The sequence below is a fragment of the Amphibalanus amphitrite genome, unplaced genomic scaffold, assembly GCF_019059575.1.
Source record: "Amphibalanus amphitrite isolate SeventyFive unplaced genomic scaffold, NRLGWU_Aamphi_draft 000343F_arrow, whole genome shotgun sequence".
NCBI lineage: Eukaryota > Metazoa > Arthropoda > Thecostraca > Balanomorpha > Balanidae > Amphibalanus > Amphibalanus amphitrite.
Window position 1 is genome coordinate 2,050 of NW_024881838.1, and position 20,751 is coordinate 22,800.

The window sequence follows — 20,751 nt, forward strand, 5'->3', positions numbered from 1 at the left end:
GTAACTTTTTGAAGTGAGATTTTGTGGCCTGCCATGATGTCAAGAAAAATTCCACAAATCAATGGTTATTCGGGTTAAGGTCATGCCATTTTCAGGACAGATAAAAATGATCGGCTCGATGGTACAGTTTTTTCGTAATCCGACCCTTTTAACGTGATCTATTCCCGAAAAATACCCGCTACCCCTATACGTATGGGGGTTAACCCGCGCCCCGCTGGGGCTCCTGGATTTCCACGCCCTGCTGGAGGTGGAGGTTGAACACCCCCTACTAACTTGGCTCCTGGGTCACTATCGAAACGCCGTAGTCGGCGATCGAAAGAGCGTAAGAAATGATGAAGAAAAAAATATGGTCACTTTTTAGGTCAAATCAAATGTCAGGTCACCAGAGGTCATCGAACGTAAAATTTCGCCAATTTCCAGGTCAACCTATGACAGTTTTCGACAAACTGGCCTATAGCTCAGGAAAGGATAGAGCTACAGCGCTGCGGAAAAACGCATTCGATAGCTCTCTTTAGCGTTTTTTCTGATGCCTGCCCTCAGATTCAACCGACGATTAACGGTTTAGCCTGCAGGAGACAAAAACTGCCAAAATGTACGTTGCTTGATGATAGTTTTTCTTAAATAACTTGTCACTTAAAACTTGCAAGAGCTCACTTTTATCAGCATCGTGATCCTCCCGTCGAGAAACATCGAAGGTTTTGTTTTGTTGCACATCAGTCGATCCGTATCGTCGAGCTGAACACATCTAAGGCATTTTCATCGCTCTGGCATGCCTTTATCAAAAGTTATTAGCGAAAAGCTGTTAGATACCATTCATGACCTGAAATGACCTCAGGCACATACAGTGGGGTTACGGGTGCAATTTTCCGGTTCAGCGGTCATGTTTACTTGTAAATAAGAGTGTCACAGTGTTAGGAATGACACTCATGGTCCAAAAGAGGCGCCTTTCAATTTTCTACCATTTACTTTGCGCCCTCTCCCATTGATAATGGGAGAGGGCGTGAAATTGACCTTAACTTTGGTCACCGACATCAAATCTCCGAGATACAAATTTTGTACATGCTGTCGCCTTTATCAATTCCTGAAAGTTTGAAAGAGACCTGTCACTCAATGCAGCTAAAGCAGGCGTTACAGTCTTTACTGAGGTGAGGTCACTTGACGTGATCTGGTGACCTGACCTTGAGTGACTCTGGTCTGAAATATTCACAACATCTGCAGAAACGATGTATGATCAATTGTTCCAAAATGGTGGCGCTCCGTGCCAACGTTTTTGAGATATTTGCGAGAGACCGCAGGGGAGGGGGCCTGCGGTTTCTCGCAGATATGGTACCCAAAGAGTCACGGAAAAGTATGGAATTTCAGTAACCGTGGTTGTATCGTATCAGCAATGGGGTCTGGTAGGTGGGGGTAATGGCCCTGCCTGGCGCCAAAAAAGGGGGCACGACCCCGGAGGACCTGCCGACCACTGGTCTAGGCACATCTGCTGTTCTTATATGATGTTCCTAAATTGCGAGTAATTAGTTTCAGTCCCACATGTCTAAAATCGGACGAGAAGTTCCGGAGATAGATGTGGATTCAGAGACAGGCTCTGTAGCCCCCCCCCCCCCCAGTCGCTCACGTTATGGAATATATCTTATATATTGAACAGGTAATCATACAGCCCTTGCGAACTTCGGGCTTCCTATGTAGTTCAGCAGGACGATTTATCTGTCGGTAGAAATATGCTTTGTACGGTAGTATCAAATCTCTCAGGGAGTCATATAATGTGACGCCATATCCGTATCTCGCCGCGGTAACGTCAGAGTCCCCTCCCCATCCCCGCTCTCTCTGTCTCTCGGGTGGCAGCAGACACTGTAGATTCATGTTTCTTAGCATATGAGTAATAACGCCACTGTATTTCGTGCTACGTTTAATAAACAGCCCTGGGTGACATTTCAGTGAACCAAGATTCTTTCATAACAAGGGTACAGCAAAAGTCTGGGTCGCTGCAATTGCGACACGGTCTATCTAAGATATTGCAGAATGTTCCTGAAGAAACTGCCGTGTGTTCCGCGGCGATATCGCCTTTCATACACCTGTGGGGCTACAAGCGGCGAACTAGCGCGGCCGATGGCCGTTCTACGACACCTGGCCGCCACTGACAAGGTTAATGCCGCAATCACCGCGATGGCCTGCCCAGACGATAAAGTCGCCGGCCGACCCGACTGAGCGGTCTGTCTGCTCGGCAGTCGGCCGGCCGCCGTCCAAATGTCACGCAGAAGCCGTATCAGGCCGGCAATCGTCTCCGGTAACTGCCCAAGGAAATGGCTCGCCATGGCTGGATAACGGTATGGATTCCTGTAAATCTGTGATGGAAGGAGTCGTCCCTTCTCAATCGACTTATTTCTGGCTCATTTTGTCATAGGATTTGCAGCTGGTGCGAACTTGTCATGAAGATAGCGATATAGCACGCTCCACCCGAAGTTTACCTTCCGTTTTCTTCACTGCATCTGCCTGTCCGTTCCCATTCCTTCTGCATCTGTCCCATTTCCGCCTTTTTAGCTCATTCCAACTCATCAGGTCTCATTCAATCATATTCCATCCCACCTGAATCGCGTTCCATTTCAGTCCCATTTTCAGTCTCTCTTATTCCGGGCATAACGTATGAACTGGGTCGCTATGGAGCGCCAGAGGGCCCTAACGTCGTGGTCTTCGTTCACCTAACCAGGTGGCCTCATCCAGGATTAAGCGTGGACAGAAGCAGGAACTTTCCCTCTGCAAGTTTATGTAAACATTTAAATTTGACAGATGACTGGGGACAATAATTGTTCTGCTGTTTGACACATTTACATCCCCACTTTAAAGTCAAAATGTCCCTGCACCCTAATTCATCAGGAGAATCTACCAAATAACTAATCGCGGTAAAAATGAGATGCAAAAATGACTATCCATAGACCTCTGTATACCTCATGTCGTAAGCAGTTGACCTATGGATGGCCTGCTCGGAAAGGGTTTAGCTACCTTCAAAAAGCTTTGGCACATCCAAGACTTAGTTTTGTATGGAGCAGGATGGACCTCTGAACCTAATTCTGAACCCTTCTAGCTATGGACTATCACTATAATCAACAGTCGTAGGTATGCAATATCAAGTGCTAAAACAAGATGACGATAAAAATAAACTTACTGCGTGCTCGGTAAAGCCCAGTATATTCTCATTTGCCTTCAATTAGTAAGATGAGCCAGCGCCGTGGGAAGCACCTGGCTGCCATCCTAGCAGGGAGGATGGGGAGGGGCGGGGCGGCGAATCCTCATCTCGGTCGGGCGGATCATTCGCGCTGCCGACTCCGGGACGAGCGGCGATTCATTAGGGCGTTCACGCCTCCGCTCGGCTCCGGGACCACCGGCGGCGGCGCGCGGCAGTCTCACACCTGACCGAACGCAGATAATTAGCGACCGACCCGCACCTGGGGGGCGCCGCGGCGAGCCGCACGCCCGCGGCCCACAAGCCCCGGCGGGCCGTAATAAGTGCCTGGAGCCTGTGTGCGGTGTCTGCGGATAAATTCAGTCGGTCGGCGCACTTCAGGGGGACACCACCGCGCCGCCCGTCACCCGGAATAGATGGCCGGCTCACCATGTAACCCGGACGACAGGATGCGCTGGTGTCTCAGAGAATCCAATGACACGGGCTGCGGCCCGCACTAAATCGCCGCCTGGTGAACGGGACCTTCACACCGGACATGGGCCACCAGCCAGCAGAGGCTGCATCAATCAGGACTTAGACATGGCCTATCACTTGACAGTTTTAATCAATTTAATGGGCGTTGCTAAACGCTGGACGCTGGTACTTGATATGCATACAACTCAATAAAAAACCATAGGTTATCTAGAAAAAATATCTATACGATTCACTGTTAGGTAATGCGATTATTAATTATGCGCACATGTATGTCACGAAAAATAACAAAAGGGGCGTGTATGTAAGTACTTATTCCTCGTACCTATATTGCAGAACAGGAATCAAAGTTATAAGTACAACTTCAAAGGGTAGCCAATGTGTTCACAGAAGGTGCCTCCATCATCCTTCCTGTTTCTAGAGAAGCGCATTACTGCATACAAAGCATACTCCCTTGACTTTTGCAGAGCTCAAGTGTGACTGGGGAGAGTTCGTCTGATTCTATGCCTGAGCGGCCACAGCAATCGCGCGAGACCCACGCATTGAACCAGTGAAAGCTACTTCCGAGCTGAATGGTCTCGTTAAAATCGCCTGACAATGCGTGGCTGCTCTCTGATCAGCCGGTCGTGGTGCAAGAGGCGCGGGTTTCGCTATCGGCGAGAGGATGACTGCCTTTGTCGAAAATAGATACTCAGCAGCGTAATCGTATGCCCCAGAATTTGAACTCTGCAGTTGTATACTAGCTTAATTATTAATTAGAATTGCTGAACCACTTTAGGACGAGTCCTTAAAATATTTTCCAAAATAAGCCACTATGATAGAACAATGGATTCACTTTGCTCCCTCTCATTCTCACTTTATCTCTCTTCTCTTTCTCTCTCTCTCTCTCTCCCCTCTCTCTCTCTCTCTCTCTCTCTCTCTCTCTCTTCCTACAGCATTCGATTGGTTGATGTTTCTGGTCACGGAAATAGCAACAAAAATGTGACAGCATTGCTAGTACCGAGCGGTCATGCATCGAAGCCCATTCACCCGAAACATGCGGGGTCGTGCCTCGACCGTTCGGTCGGCGGACGGTGCGCTCGTTACTCACGTGCCAGAGTTTGCGGAAGTCCCGCTGCTCGATGCGCACCAGCTGGCAGGGCTCTCGGGTGACCATGGTCAAATGGCGCGGAGAATCGGTCAGTACCGACTCCCCGAATGTGGCGCCCGACCAGAGACAGGACGGTTCCACACCCTGGCGACAGGTCACAGGTCAGAGGTCAACTCACAGTCCTCGGTCAGAGGCAGAACGGCTCCACACCCTGGCAACAGGTCACAGGTCTGAGTTCAACTCACAGTCCTCGGTCAGAGGCAGAACGGCTTCACACCCTGGCGACAGGTCACAGGTCAAAGGTCATCTCACAGCTAACGATAAGAGGCATAGGGCGGCTTCACGCCCTGACAAGGGGTCACAGTTTAAAGGTCACAGTCTGGCCAGAGGCAGGATGGCTCCATACTCCACACCCTGACGACTGGTCACGGGTCAAAGGTCAAAGGACCAGAAGGGGAGGATAGACACCCAAGTGACAGGTCACAGGCTAGGTTCGATGGCTTCGGTCCCCGCGACCACAAGCAGAACGGCCCCACGTCATCGTGTCGGGTTACAGTTCAGGTCAAAGGTCTCATCGAACTCAAGAAAATAGCTCTACGCGTCGTAAACCGTATGGCGCTTCAGGCAGCAGTTTATTTCTGACTGACTTATTTCGAGTTTTGATATTCTTTTAGAAAGTGTAACAAGTTAGGCCAACCAACAGCAGACTCAAAGTAACCAACGCAAGTGAATCACTACCTATATAGCTCCAAATATAGCTATGCTGTTGCCTGTTACTGTCGCTGAACACCGACTCATCCAGTGTCGCTGCAGTTAATTCATTGTTTTCAGCTTTTTCCAATCGCGTCCCAGCTTGAGCTGCTCTACACACCACAAACCCTGGCCGGACTGCCCCGGACACGTGCTGCTTCTACCAGAGTGCCTACCAACAATCAGTAAGGCAAAAGTCATTGCCAGCCATGCGCCTGATGGGTAGGCTACCCGCACAGCACGCTGGGCGCCTGACAGGTAGGCAGCCCGCACAGCACACTGAGCGCCTGGCGGGTAGGCTACCCGCAAAGCACACCGCGCGCCTGAGAGGTAGGCTACCCGTATAGCACAACGGCGCGGTGGCCGCTTTTTCATTCCGTTTTGTTTCTACTGGATGCGGAGGTGGATTGTTGGAAATATAACTGGGCGTAAAAGTAACAGCGGATTGTTCGGAGCGATCCGATGACAGGCGGAGCAGTTCCCTCGCCCGCCTGGAGCCAGATACAGCCAGCATCACAGGCCGGCAGTCATTGCATACCAATGTAACCCGATGCCCCGTCACCCTGTCCGACCTATCAGAGCGCAGTATTGAGAGCCCCGGGCCGGTGTGCCGGCTTTGTTCTGGATTTAACTTGTTCCGGTGGCAAAACGAGCCACGTGTTCGATAAACTTCAGACTGATTTAATGGGACCAGAATTCAAGCCATGACGTGAAATGTTCGATTTTTGCTAGCGACATGTGTTCACCATTATTAGACATAATGTAACTGGCCTAGCAAATGTCCGGACCGGCATAACCTTCACTAGAAAGTTTCATGAACATAATGTGACAAGTTGACAACCGATGCACACGGTGAATGTTGTGAAACTTTGCTAAGTCCAGAACAATTCTTGCGTGAAGTTTGAGTAGTATTGTGCAACAGCATTGTCTGCAGGCGAAGTAACTTAGCTGTTAAATCTGCGAGCCTTTAAAGATAGACATGGAGCCTAGCGCAGGAAAATTGCTTGCTTTTGTAAGCACAAGCCAGCCATATATAAGCTAAATAGTAAATGGTAAAGCGCAGCCCGATTGTTACTCCTTTCTTCTTACAAAAGGCTGGCATTACTTTTAATGATATTTGTTTTCCCAAAGCCTTTAGTACCCAGTAGGTACCCAGTAGGCTTATACGCAAGCATATAAGCAAAACAAAATTGATCGTTTGAGCTATAGTAATTGGCAAATGCCTTTGACCTTGACCTCGTACCTCGGAAGCAGCTTGAACGCAGTAGCATCCCCTTCTCCGGGACCTGGCCATCAAATGTCGCCAGCTGGTGTGTCCTTCGCCTCCGCGGCAGCTGCCACAGCAGGATGGCAGCAGTGACATCTAGTGGAGGTCAGCCGAACCAGAGCAGTGACATTGTGAAGGTCAACCGGAGTGAGGCGACTCCCAGCAGAGGTCAGTCAAACCATAGCGGCAACTGGTAGAAATCAACCTTTTGAGGCACAATGCTGAGCTGATTGGTAACTTGATGTCGCATCAGATTTTGCACAAATAAATATCGGAATAATCATGTCTTGTCTGGTCGCAGCCAGCGCTGAGGCCAATGGAACAATTGAGTGGGCTTCACTCATCTGCTCTGAGTAGGCGAACTTCATTCATCGCGCTCCACAATAGACCTGATTGCAGGTTGCCGCCCACAGTGTCCAACTGTCCAGCTTCATGCGGTGCCACTCCTCGTGGAACCAGTGTCACAGGTCACCGGCTTCCATCGACCGGGGATTGGTGAGCTGCCGCAGCCTCCCCACACACTACACGGCCCACCGCCCGGCACCACGCCAGTCAGCGGTACATACTCGACAACAACACTAACGGATATTCCACGGATTCGGATGCTCCAAGTCGCTCTAAATTCACACACGCTCAGATGCCGGACCACCTGTGGATCTCTTCGCTCCAGTGATGGCACTATAAGGTAACCCAGCGGTCACAGTCTGCCACTCTGCCGCCCCGCTCCAACTGCCTATGGCACTCCGCCTCCGCTATCGGCCGACCGCGATTACCGGTAATAGAATCCGCCGCCGCTCCGGCTGCTCTACCGGCGGCGACTGACGTGTCCCAGCTGTGCTCCCCTCTCCCTCCCCTGACCGAGCTGCGTGCCCCTCCCCTCTGCCACGCGCTGCTCTCCGCCACTCCTCCGTGCCTGTCCGCCCTCTGTCACGCTGACCTAGTGACCTGCAAGCGGATCGGGAGGGAAATTGGTGCAGCATCGGAAACCTCCAACAAAAGAATATCTTATCAGGAAATGGACGCACCGCAATATATTGCAATAAACCTATGTACAATTTTACATTCTTCGGCATCCTGCAGCTCACGTATTATAGTTGAAGGAGGCTTGGTCAGGCACCTGGTCGCTATGCATAGATTATGCTACTTTAATTTACCGGTGTGTGCGTGCACTTAGGAGACCAGCCGCTTCCGTATCGGAGTAATTTATCGAGTTACGCTCAAGTGGCGTCCCATAGCACGGCCAATTATTGAGTTACGGAGTGCGGCTGGCCGCGGGTCGTAGCCTACCTCACTGGCCATGCTCCAGAAGCGGGTTCTGCGGGTCATTGGCGTGCATTAGTAATGGGCGGTCTCCCTTAGTCGGGCCGTAAGGACGGAGTGGCACGACACTACTGTTTCCACAGCAGGGCAATAGTCGTCTGCATTAGCAATAGGCTGCGAATGGTGCTGCTGGTTGAGGCTGCGGCCTGTGCTGAGCCACGTTCAGTATTTGCCGATTGTCCAGACAGACTGCGTCGCTTGTCCGATTCTCTGGTTGAAATGAACCGATTGTCCGATTGTCTGGTCGGACTACCCTTTATGCTCGGTCGGACCGCACCGATTTCTGGTCAGCTGCACCGATTGTCTGGTCAGCTACACCGATTGTCTGGTCGGGCTGCACCGATTGTTTGGTGGTTCACACTTATCATCTAAGATGCCTCGCTGATTTGCGAAGAGAGCGAAATTATGTATTATATGTAGATGAAAATGTATTATATGCTCACGATTGGCTGCAAACGTAGCTGGTGTTATCTTTCTCACATAAAGTTATGATAAGATGTTTCCCCACAAAATGTAATAATCGAAACTAAAAGTACCGTAAAGTGGGGCTATTTGAGACAGTGGGGCTATTTGAGACAGTATTTAAAATCGCTAAAAAATGAAGATCGTTTGATTTTTGTGTGATATTTTTGCTCAGGGAGGTGTGGAATCGAGTAGTAAATCGCCTGAGCAAAAAATCAAGCATAAATTTTAAGTGGTTTTTATTTTATAGCAATTTTAAATACTGTCTCAAATAGCCCCACTGTCTCAAATAGCCCCAACTTACGGTAGCTCAATTTTCTCGTCTGAAGCCTGATGCTGCAGGCTCAACTTGAGACTCAAGAGAGACTGATGCCTTGCCGAAATTCGGGACAGGCTGGCTTAGGCGGGATCACATCGGATGCTCCCGCACTGAAGGTATTGAACAGATGGCGAGTTCCATTGCCAGTCCCAAGATATATAAGCCAATAACGTATAGACCTGCCAGTATATACGCCACCAGGACGTATGAACTGACCTCGGCGACAACGTCGCTGAGAGACCCAGCCGTGGAATTGGATCTGCGGATGTGGTCAGTGATGAATGGGGTCAGGGACTGCCGTGGGGCTGAAATGAGTGCTGAATGACTTGAGGATGCTGTGGATGACTGGAGTGAGGTGTGAAGATGCTGTGGGGCTAGCTGAGATTGTTGCTACATATGTAACTAGTATCCATGGAAAGATGCTGGTAACTTTGTAAGCAGGCGAAATATGAGCAGCAGCTGCCTTTGTGGTCACAGCCTGTCACAGTCGGCCAGAGTCGCCACTGTGTATGCGACAGTCGGTCTATCACAACCGCCATAGCCGGCCCATCACAATCTCCACAGTCGGGAACGTCACAGTGAGACCCGTCATAGCCCGATCCGTCACAGTAGGACCTGCCACAGCCGGGCACGTTACAGAACACCATAGCCCGGCTCCGCAGTCAGTCCCGTCCCAGTCAGACCCGCCACAGTCAGCCCAGTCACAGTCCTGACTCCCGTCACAGTTCGCCACAGTTGACCGGCTCGAGTCCCGCATGCGGGCAGCACACGGGCGCGTTAGTGAATGCAGCAGGGTGTTAATTGGGTCGTGCTTCTCACCGCCGTGGCTCCATAGGCTGGTAGTGAGGTGAGCACTGCGCCCGACACGCCACGGACACACAACACCCATCCGGCGAATCGGAAATCAATGCTCACGGCCCCCGGCGGGCTGTGAGGAGGGAGGAGAGCGGAGGAAACCCCGCGCTTCCCCGGACTGCTGATGACGAGACGAATGGGGGAGGGATTTTTGGGAAGGTAGGACGCCAGCTGGGGTGTCTGGCCAGCTGTGGAAACTATGTTGTAATTAGTTGTCAAGGTGGCATCGTGCAACAACTTCCTGCAGTCAGGGCAATGCCCTGTCGTATCGACAACTGTTCGTCGCCTCGGAAGCAATTACACTGTGTACCTACGTGTCACTACGTCACCACCATAGGCACATGTGTCTACATTAGAGATGTGCTGACCTAAATACCTAAAATGAAAATATACGTAATATTTGGCATTTAGTGCAATATTTCGCTATAGATTATGTATATAGCACGCGTTTCCGTATGCGTTACAATTAAGCTCGGAATTTAAACATAAGTCATCTATTCCTTGAGCCTTAGGGTCAGTCGTTACTCGTTGCTTGTTAGGCTATGGGAGCCATTATTCAGCGCTATAGCCGCAAGGCCCGCGAGCGGCGGTGGCGGATGGGCCGATGGTCGCGCCAAGGCACCCGTAGCGGCGGTGAGGGTTGTGCGACGAGGGCGCCACCGTTGCGCCTCGGGTCTCACTAGTACATAGTGGTGCGGGTGGTGGAGGTCGGGACCAGGTTGTCATGGTTCATATATAATATATATGCATACAAATATGGTGAATATACTCGTATAGTCCGTGCCATCACCTACAAGACTCAGTTTATCGGTGGACTTCTAGATAGTCATGCCGTTCCGTTAGCCTCAAGCCTGGCACTGGCAGCTTACCGGCAGTTTTCGTCTCCTCACTAATTTATCGCAGCACATCGGTAGCTTTCGTCTTGTCACTAACCTGTCTCAGTTTGTCGGTGGCGTCGCGGGACGGGAAGGCAGAGACGGAGCCGGACAGTACGGCGTACCAGTTGGTGCCGCGGTCACCCTGACGAAACACTGAAACGGACGGCCACACAGCGACCGTCAGTTACCGAAAGCTTCAACAGTTAGCTCTGAATATCAATTTCCTTCGATTTTAACGAAACACTGGAATGTCTAAGCAGCTGGAATGGCCATCTCATCTACCACATTGAAGTCTTGAATAATAAATATCAAGGCGAAGAGACTTGAAATCGAGCTCCCGACACGGAGACTGCAATGTCCTGCCTACTAAATTGAGAGGGCAGCATATAGGGCAGATACATATAGAACGTTGCAGTCAACATCGAGCCTGCATCTCTAACACATTGAACTGAAGAGCATCCGGTATCACCTGTAGCGTTAAATGAGAGGCAATGTTGTTGTTGAACCCAGACGCACTTAGCTACACAGATTGCCAATCATATCATTACCGGAAAGTGTTTGATCAGGGCGACCAATTTCCGAAACGAATGGCAATGATGAAATGACATATCTGTACGAGTACGCGTTGGAGTTTGCCTAAATGTGATCCTCCGGAATTGTCTAGATTGAAAGGAATTCGGCCTTTGATTCACAAATATTTTTTCTGTCAGAGAGGATATTGCAGCACAACTTCTCGGGTCTTCTTGATGTTAATGAAATATTTAAATTAGGTCAGTTTTACCTTGCCAGTGATTACGACAAGGGCTTAATCAAATTTCTTCTGCAATTTCTGTGTCGTAAAGCAAAATATTATTTCTATGGTTTGTTGACAACTTTCGAGCGTCACCTGCCGCCTCTAGTTACGAAGCCTTAGCAGAGTTAAAAAGGTGTTTCCTACTCAATTTGTTTCAGCGGGCAAGTCAAACTAGCAGTCACCAATAGGGATATGATGAACAGTCAGTTTTGCGTGCTCACCATAATGCAGTGCAAAATGCCGTGACCTTAGCCCAAAAGCTCTGAGCGTTCCGCAGAAAGACGTTTCCGTGGACTGTCTCCGCACTGAGTTATCGTCACGCACCCCAGAGATGTTGGTCTGACGGTAACCTTGCTCTCTCCCGGCCATTTGTCTAAACCAGCCTGATCTCCAGACAGCACAGAACGCTCCCAGAAATTTCTCCAGAGCATGGTTGAAGCCGAATGGAAGGCGTAGAAATGAGACTGCGAAGTCCCGCATATCGCCCACTGATAGTGCAGAGGTTCGATGATTAGGTGCTCGCCCATTATGATGGTGATATGATGCTGACACATACCGTGATGACTATTATACCCTGGATATCGTAGGCTTACGGTATGTCCATGGCAGTCCAAGAGCATTTTAATATCAGTTGGCGATAAATGAATAGCTTTGCATGTCACTGACATTTAAATTTTCATACCTACTTTATCGATCGGTAATGGTCATCGGAGCATAAAATGTATCACACCGTTCAAATCATTTTCGTTCTTTTTTTTGCGCCATGGTGTCCGTCCATCGTAAGTACAAATTTGTAATTGGACGTCATTGCAAAGTGATCCCAGAGCCGACCCTAGACACTAACCCCTGTAACGCAGAAGCCCATTTTCTTAATTGAAATTGCATCGCATAATTTTTAAGCATATTGAAAAATTAATTTTTTTCCCTATTCAGGGCTAAAATGTAGAAGTACAACCAACCAGACATTGCCCAGAATATTTCGATACAATAAATTAACATTTATCATATACATTAATAATGAAAGAGCCTCATAACATTCAGGAAAAAAACACAATGCGTTGCAGTAGGCCAAGCTCCTTTGTGTAGACGCATTACATTCAGAAAGTTATAAAGTATCAAGAAGCCAGCAGCAATGGCATGGGTTTGAATGTATGCATTAGTTCTGTTGGTCGGTGCGCAACTTGTGTGGGGTTGCCGGGTCAACTAATTTCGACGGCGGTCGGAGCTCAATATATCTACAGCCGAAACCATTCGGCTCCTCTGATAAAGTCCACGCAAAGTTTACTGCTGCCGGTGCCGCACTCTGAGCTGTGATCTGGGAGGTGAGCGACTGAGATTGGATTTTAGTTGGATGCGTGGCAGTGGCTTATTTAAAACGATGACTTCGCGACATTTACTTCCAGCATGATACGGAAAGATGGAACAGAAAACTCAGTTCACTTAACCCTCGCCCGCACATGGGGGGGGGGGTGGTTGCCACCCCCCCAGGTAGTCTTTCTGCTCTGCACTCGACATTTTTAGAGCTAGAAGGCTGATTTTTCGTATAGCTGCTCCTCTATTCTTTCTTGATGTCCACTGAAAATTTCAAGTTTCTGTGACTTTTGGTTTCGGAGATATGACCTTGTTTTTCAGGTCATGTCATGACCCAAATGGCCAATTCTCAACATCTTGCGTTTGCCATGGGCCTTGTGGGCTTTTGACACCCTGATTTCGGCCTTGTTTGCCAGTCTTACCTCCCACCTATCATGGAACATGTTGTTTGACGATGTACAGGGGTCAAGGTCAGGGTCAAGGTCAACCTAGGTCATATAAGATAATTGCATTTTAGTCAAGCTAAATTTACTTTTTGTGAAGTTTTTTGACTGCATTTTTGGTAAAAGCTTCTCAGATCATGATTTCATGTAATATGGACCCAAAAACAATCGGTGCACACATCAGTATACACACAGACACACACAGACATACAAACACATATAGTTGACCTTGACCTAACTTGACCTGAAATGACCTCAGCAGCAAAATTCTGGTCGGGTAGTGTGGCAAAGAGGTTCTAGCTGGCTTGGCACCAGAAAACAGCACCGTCATCGGTATTTGATAAGCAGCGCACTTGATATCCAACGGTGACCCAAAACAGCAACATTTTTTAGTTTGACCTGACCTGGAAGGTCAATGACTGACCTGAGGAGGTAAAACTGGGTATCATTGGATTCGTCTCTTCCCAAAGAATCTTTTTGGTCTTTACAGCTAAGCTCTATCTCCAACAGGAACGAAATGGCGCGGGGGGGGGGGGTGGCAACCACCCCCCCCCCATGTGCGTTCTAGGATGGGAAAATGGCATGTGCGGGCGAGGGTTAAACGGTTTTAACTGACTTGAGACGTTTGACAACTTCGAAATTGTCGATTGCGCCGCAACAAGTTCGCTCTGCTATTGGAAGTAAGCGCTCCAATTTGGCTGCGTTCTGAACTGGACTTCTGTCTTATGTAAGCTACCTAATCCTTGTTCCCATGGATTAGGTGAAGATCTCACGGTATTAACCCCACTCACGGCCGCAAATAGAATATCTCTGGTCTATATGTGGTAGACGATTGATCTTGAGCAGGAGAATAAGCTAAAACATATTCCACCGCTCCGACTGCCTACACGTTACACAGCTAAGGTGCGCTTCTCAAAAGGTCATGCTCCTAGAGAGGTCATATTCTGAAACATAGAAAGCCGACTATCGAACGGTTCTTGTAGTAAAGAGCAAGTATTCACGAATATATCAAAGAGGCAATTTCATATAATCAAGCGGACTGGTTTCGTCTATAAAAGACTTCTTCGGCGTTTTTCAAAAACGCATAACCCGTATAACAAGAAAGCTAGCACAGCTAGTGTGACCCCTCGTCGAGGTCCCCACTCACGTGTGACCCCCTCCTCGAGGTCCTCCAGGTAGGCGCAGCTGGCCAGGTCGAGGATCAGCTCGTGAGGAAGGTCTCGGAGCGTGGCGATACTTCTCAGTAGTTCGGCCACGTACTGCACGTCCGTCATCGTCCGTTCGCCCGGCCTGGCGGCAGGCACACGAAATCACAATTTCATCGATTATTGGCAGTAAGATACCCACAATTTTAATTGGCATCTTAATGTCGAATACTTTTAAACACGGTGTAATGACTGTTTTGGAAACATGAGATGGCCAGCGTTTGTTTCGTTCTTAAAATGAAAATTAATTGCACGATGTTATGGTCCTTGCTTAATAGTGACACCGAAAGGGTGTATCACGCGATTGGTATGCCTAATGATTATGGCATTGATGAAATAGGCAAGTCACCTTTGAAAGCTTTTATTGATCTTTAATAAAGTCTCTTACTGGCATACCAGAATCTCAAATAATTACCTTCTATTTTGAAAACTAAAAGGCCATAATTCAATTTTAAATGGCCTGTGTCTCGAGACTTATTCCCTTCAAATTCTTACCACGAAGGTACCCAGATACTATTTACGGGGTAGTTCTGCGTCGTTTTATATTACCATTATTTATTTACCCATTGATTCGGTAAATGGTCTCACCTTTTATCTAGCGCCTCCAGCCAGGGCTGAATGGGAGACATTCTGTACATGGTCCCTGCAACTCGGCTTGTGAAGCACCAGGTGGGCAGGGGAGTGACCAGGGCACCTCCAGTGAACAGGGGTGTCACCAGGACGCCATTAGTGGTCTGTGGTTGTCACTGGTGCGGTCCTGTGGCCCGCAAAAATAAGAAAAGTGAAATATTATAGATTAGACAGGAGGCAAAAACATAATGTCACGCGGGCAGAAATGCACACAGACAGACAGACAGACAGACAGACAGACAGACAGACAGACAGACAGACAGACAGACAGACAGACAGACAGACAGACAGACAGACAGACAGACAGACAGACAGACAGACAAACAGACGGGCGGACAAACAGGCGCCTAACCAAGTCCGTTCTGCTGGTTGGAACTTGGATGTTCTCTGAAAGGTCGAGTCCATCAGAAAGTTGGCTTTCCGCTAGCCCACATCGAACCACCTACAGTAGACCGACGTAATCACTGGGGCATTCCACGATAGATCGTACCACTTTTTTCCAATTTGACACCCTCATCTCTCGGAATTTGACGAGAATTGGTCTCAGGGGTAATCAGGGGCTCTGAATCCACCTGTAACAATTTCAGGCTTATCAGATAAGTATTTTTTGAGTTATGGTGTACAACATTTTTTGGATCTTGCTTTGCAGCGCTAAGTTTGGCGGGCTGTAACTCTAAGACGGATTATTCAAATGCCAAATGTTATATAACATTGAACTTGCAATGAAACAGAGATTAATATGTATTTTTGAAATTTCGAAAAATACGCTATTTTTATATATGGCATATCGAGTTTTCTTTCATTTGTATTTTTTGGACTTTGGGACCAAATTTTTTTGAATTTTTATTTCTTTAAAAAAATATTTGGCTTATTGTTAAGAAGTATGCAAAAAATTAGGAAGGTGTTCTTTCTATAAATGTATTTATTTTACGTCACGATAACGGTTTCGAATAGTGATTTCGGGAGGGGAGCTTACAAATGGCGTGGTAAAGCTGCCTAGTGACATCACGGGTTACTGAAATTTCAATTGAAGTCTGAGTCATCTGAAAAAATGAAAAGAGGGTTCATCCAACCCTCTTTCCTATAAGCGCGAGGGTGAAAAAGGCTGTTTGGTTCTGACATTGTTTTGGACGCCAATGACCATAGCTGTCCGAGATAAAAGTTACAGGACGCATACATGGTGTCCTCCAGAGGTCTCACAACTTGTATATCTAGGAATTTTTTAAGGTTACATGAGGTCAGGTCGGTCACGTGACATCACTGTTATAAATCAATGGGGAAATATAAAAACTGTTATTTTGGCGCCGAGAATGATCTAAAACTATCTCACGTACATGGTATCATAATTTCATGCACTCCCTGCAAAGTCCAATGCTTCACTTTTGCATTGTTAACCTTGAGTGACGTCATTTATGGCGTCATTAGGGTCGTACGAGTTTTTCGTCAATAACTCCCGATCAAATGGAGCTAGAGAGTCGGGAAAGCCACCAATGGACTCGGGAAGACCTTCCGAATCGAATGATATGCCATATGATACCCTTTGCCGAGCTTCGTGACCTGAAGGGCTCTGACCTGACCTTGACCCGAGGTCAATTACTTAAGTTGACATCACCCTAACAAAAAGTATACCATTCGATGCACCTGAGCTAGGCGAACACAATGATGCCAAAATCGCGGCTCTGCGGCCCTTTTTTGCGAAGTTATTTACTAAAAACCGAACCCGTAACTTCAGTCACTTGACCTGACCTCAGACGCTACCGGTTGACCTGAGACCTTAAAATCGGGTACCAATGGCTGCGACTTGTAACGGCACACACGCTCGTTTTTTCCGCGAGGCTCTAGCTCTATTAGAAGCGAAACGGCGTGCTAGGGTCGTATCAACCCCTCCAAAACCCTTTTTGTTTGCGGGAAAATGAGGAACTTATAGAAAGAACACCTTTCTAATTTTTTGCATGTCGATTTGCAATGACATGAAGTTTATTTTGAAAAATAAAAATGTGAAAAATTTTGGTCCCAAAAGTCATTAGAGGCAAATGAAAAAAGATTAAGGTTTTTGCTCAACAATGAAATTTTTTCTTTGGAATTTTTGAATAGTAATATTAATTTTTGATTCATTGCAAGCTTAGTGTTGTTTACTTTTTGTTGGTTGCTTAACCCGTTCTTGAGTTATAGGCCATCAAACTCACCGTTACAAACCGAAGTTAAAAAATGTAATGCAATATAACTCAAAAAGTTTTGATCTGAGAAGTCTGATATTTTGCCAGGCGTCTTTGGGGCCTATGATTACCCCTAGGACCGATTTTCATTAAAATCCGAGAGATGAGGGTGACGGGCCTGGTACGATCTATCGTGGAATGCCCCCACTGTCATTTAAAGCCCGAACTGCACTGAATGGCCCTTCGAGTACTCAGAGTGTGGGTATTTAAAACGGTAAGCCATCGCCAGATATATGATCGTATAACATAATTTTCCCCAATTACATGCTAGAAGGAAATGTTAAGGTCATAGAGTATGAGGTGCTGGCATTGGCAAGTGATCTTCCAGGTTGAATTATTGCAGGTTTTGACAATTGACGGCTGTTTGTCAGCCAAATTGGTGCTTGGTGCATCCATTGCCGAAAGTTATTGAAAGACACAGACACTACTGACTACATATACTCGTAATGAAATTTCAAGCGAGTCGCGAGATTGGTGAATGGGGAGACAAGTTAGCTTAGCTCATCAGTTAAACTCTTGTTTATTTTGTGCTTGAAATGAAGGGTGTTTTATCCGCACGTGTGAAGTCGCTATTTTACATGTTCAATGTTTGCAATTCGATTTAAGCTTCATACCCCACCGAAATGTTTTCGTAAGAGGAAACAGGACATAAACTGGCTATTTTACATAAACGATGTACTTGAAGTTTGAGGGGCGTTAAACAGTTCTCGACGGGTGTAACTTTGGATGCCTGTCGAAATACAAAGCTCCAATGGGTAAGCAAAACGCAGGCACCGAGCTTACCAATGAGATTACCATGCGGATCATTGATTACGGAGCGAGCGAAGCGAGCGGAGTCTTACGTAGAATAACGGAAATTTCTGAGTATGAGCGGCCGGCCGGCCGGCCGTGGTCACGATTCTGCGACGCTTATATCTCAGCAACCACTTGACCGATTTACATGCGGTAATTTTTGTAGGGTAGCTTCATTCCTTCTACCAAGTATTGGACTATTCCCGATGCATGTGGGTGACCCCTTATGCACGTGCCAGCCACGTGCAAAACGAAGAGGTGTCACTTTTGTAATTGTTGCAATATCTCGGTAACTACTTGGCCGATTGCGCTGAAAGTTGGCATGCAGGTAGGCACCCACTAGGCAATGCATATCCATGTGCCGGGGTTGGGGTGCTGCTGCACGTGCGCACGTGCAGGGGTCGATTCCAGATCTCGAGAACGGCTGGACCGATGGCGCTCAAATTTGGTACATGGCTAGGGAGAGGGACCGGTTAGTAGGGTGCCGTGCAAAAGTCAGTTGGGACCCATTTTGCACGTGCGCACGTGCAGGGTGCCGCTTCCAGATCTCGAGAACGGCTGGACCGATTGTGCTCAAATTTGGCACATCGCTAGAGACCGGTCAGTAGGGTGCCGTGCACAAGTCAGTTGGAGGTACCCCCTCGAAATTTTGCACGTGCAAGACTCACCCCTCGCTCGCTCCGTTAGTCGCCCCAAAAGGCGCTATACTGGTATTACCTATATATAACTCATTTTATGATATCTAAGTGACAATTAACTATCAGTTTAATACATTAGTCATTAACAAAAACAAATTTTAACATGCATTGCATTAACATACATGAACGTACATTGTTAACATGCATTGCATTATCATACATGAACATACATTTTTACATAACTTACAATAGTAATTTGCACAGAAGTCTCAGCTGGCTAAATCTGCCAACTTAGTGAAATCGAGATTTGTTGGTTTCTAACTAAAAGGTAAGACCTGCCTTTTTTATTGTATTTAATGATTCTAATGTTATTTTTTCACGTTTAAGGTATTTACGGAGCTCAAAGCTGGCCTTCATCGTGCAAAGTATTCATAGGTCGATTTAAAAGTCAATACTATAAACGTCCGAACTCCATCAGAGGAATACTAAAACGTCACATCAGCGGTCCTGTCACTTATGCACACCGCCTGCCTTTTCACGGGGACTGGTTATCCACCCCTGTCGTGCCGGCACTCCTCGGCACTCCTGTAAGGGGCGCTTCCCCTTATATGGACACTCTCCTATCAGCACTCCCCAGTGCCCTGAGTCAGCTGCCGTGGCACTCACCTGTGGCTGGCTGTCGTCACCGACGCTACCTGTAGCTTTCTGCCGTCTCCGACGCTACCTGTGGCTGGCTGCCGTCGCCGGCGGCACCTGTTGCTCGACTGCCAGCGCCGGCCGCCAGGTAAGTCGGCCGCTCGCGCTCGGTCGATGGCGCACACGGCCGCGCACCTCGTGTCCAGGAGCGGGACCGAGACACCGCCGGTATCGTCCGATGTCCTATGTCGGGCCCGAGACACTGTCGGAATCGTCTGGTGTCCTGCGCTGGATTTGAGGCAGCACTGAGCACGTCTCGTGTCGTTTAACGGGCCCGGCGGCACTGGGAAAACCGTCTCCCATCCAGTACCGGAGCCGACGGCACCTCGTATCCAGTATTGGGCATGAGGCACTGAGAGAGCCGTCTAGTGTTCCGTGCCGGGGCTGTCCGCATCACGTCCTCGGTGCCCGGCCTGGTGGCACCACGTGTCCTGAACCGGCCCCGCGACACTGCCAGGACCGTCCTGGGTCCCGCGTCTCGTGTTCAGTGGTGGGACCGCAGGCACTGCCGGGATCGTCCTGTGTCCCGTCTCGTGTTCAGTGGTGGGCCCGCATGCACTGCCAGGACCGTCCTGTGTCCCGTCTCGTGTTCAGTGGTGGGCCCGCATGCACTGCCGGGATCGTCTGGTGTCATGCGCTGGGCCCAGCGGTACCATCATGGCATCGCCTCGTGCTTCGAGGCCGCCACGACCGGTCAAATGTTACCTGAAGTCAAATCATTCGCGAAAATTCCTTTTTGAAACGACATACCGGTGCGTTTGATACCATTACCACTGCATAAATATACGCGGAGCCGGGTCCCGCGTTCCACCGAGCCAAATTGTGGAGCTCTTTATTCGTTTTCCGAGCTGCACCGTCCGCTGGACTCCCAGGGGAGGTTCGCCCGAACCAGTGGTCGCCACCGCCGCCGACTTCATCGCCGCACCGAGAGAGGAAGACAAAGGGGCGACTGGACTACTGCGGAACAAAGCCTGATTCAATTTTAGAAACCAACTTCTCAAAACTGGATTTTATGGTCTATTTTGTTCAGCTCTTCACTGATATTGAAACATGTTGACACAGCTTGGTGGATGCGACATAAATGCTTAGGTATAAACATGAAGAAGAAATGATTTCTCATGTAGAGGTAAAGTACTCATAGCAAGCGCATAAAATTAGCAAACGCGGGCGTAATCACAGTGAACGGTGGCCTTATAGTTGTCGGTACAATGGAACATTCTATTATCTTCAGGTGAAAAGTTGGTTACTTGAAATATTTCGGCTTATGTCATGGTAACTTTCACTCTCATACACGTTTGCTTTGAGCGTATTTGTCGCTAGACGCTAGTTTACCTAATTATTTCATCTAATTATCTTGATAATGCATGGATAGGAGATTTAGCGATAAGGACAAAACTAGCATAGGCAGGCCAATTCAATAGCGCAAGGTGCAAA

General features: G+C 48.2%; 1 protein-coding gene across 1 annotated transcript; it reads right to left on the bottom strand.

Moving 5' to 3' along the window:
* Positions 1–4,742: 4,742 nt before the first annotated feature.
* On the bottom strand, positions 4,743–15,058 carry LOC122389100 (rap guanine nucleotide exchange factor 4-like; the record flags this gene model as incomplete). Its single annotated transcript, XM_043380791.1, has 4 exons — positions 14,934–15,058; positions 14,288–14,430; positions 10,649–10,746; positions 4,743–4,886 (listed from the first exon to the last, which is right to left on the bottom strand). Coding segments are annotated over exons 1-4 (435 nt in total), but the record flags the coding sequence as incomplete, so codon positions are not given.
* Between the last annotated feature and the right edge of the window lie 5,693 nt (positions 15,059–20,751).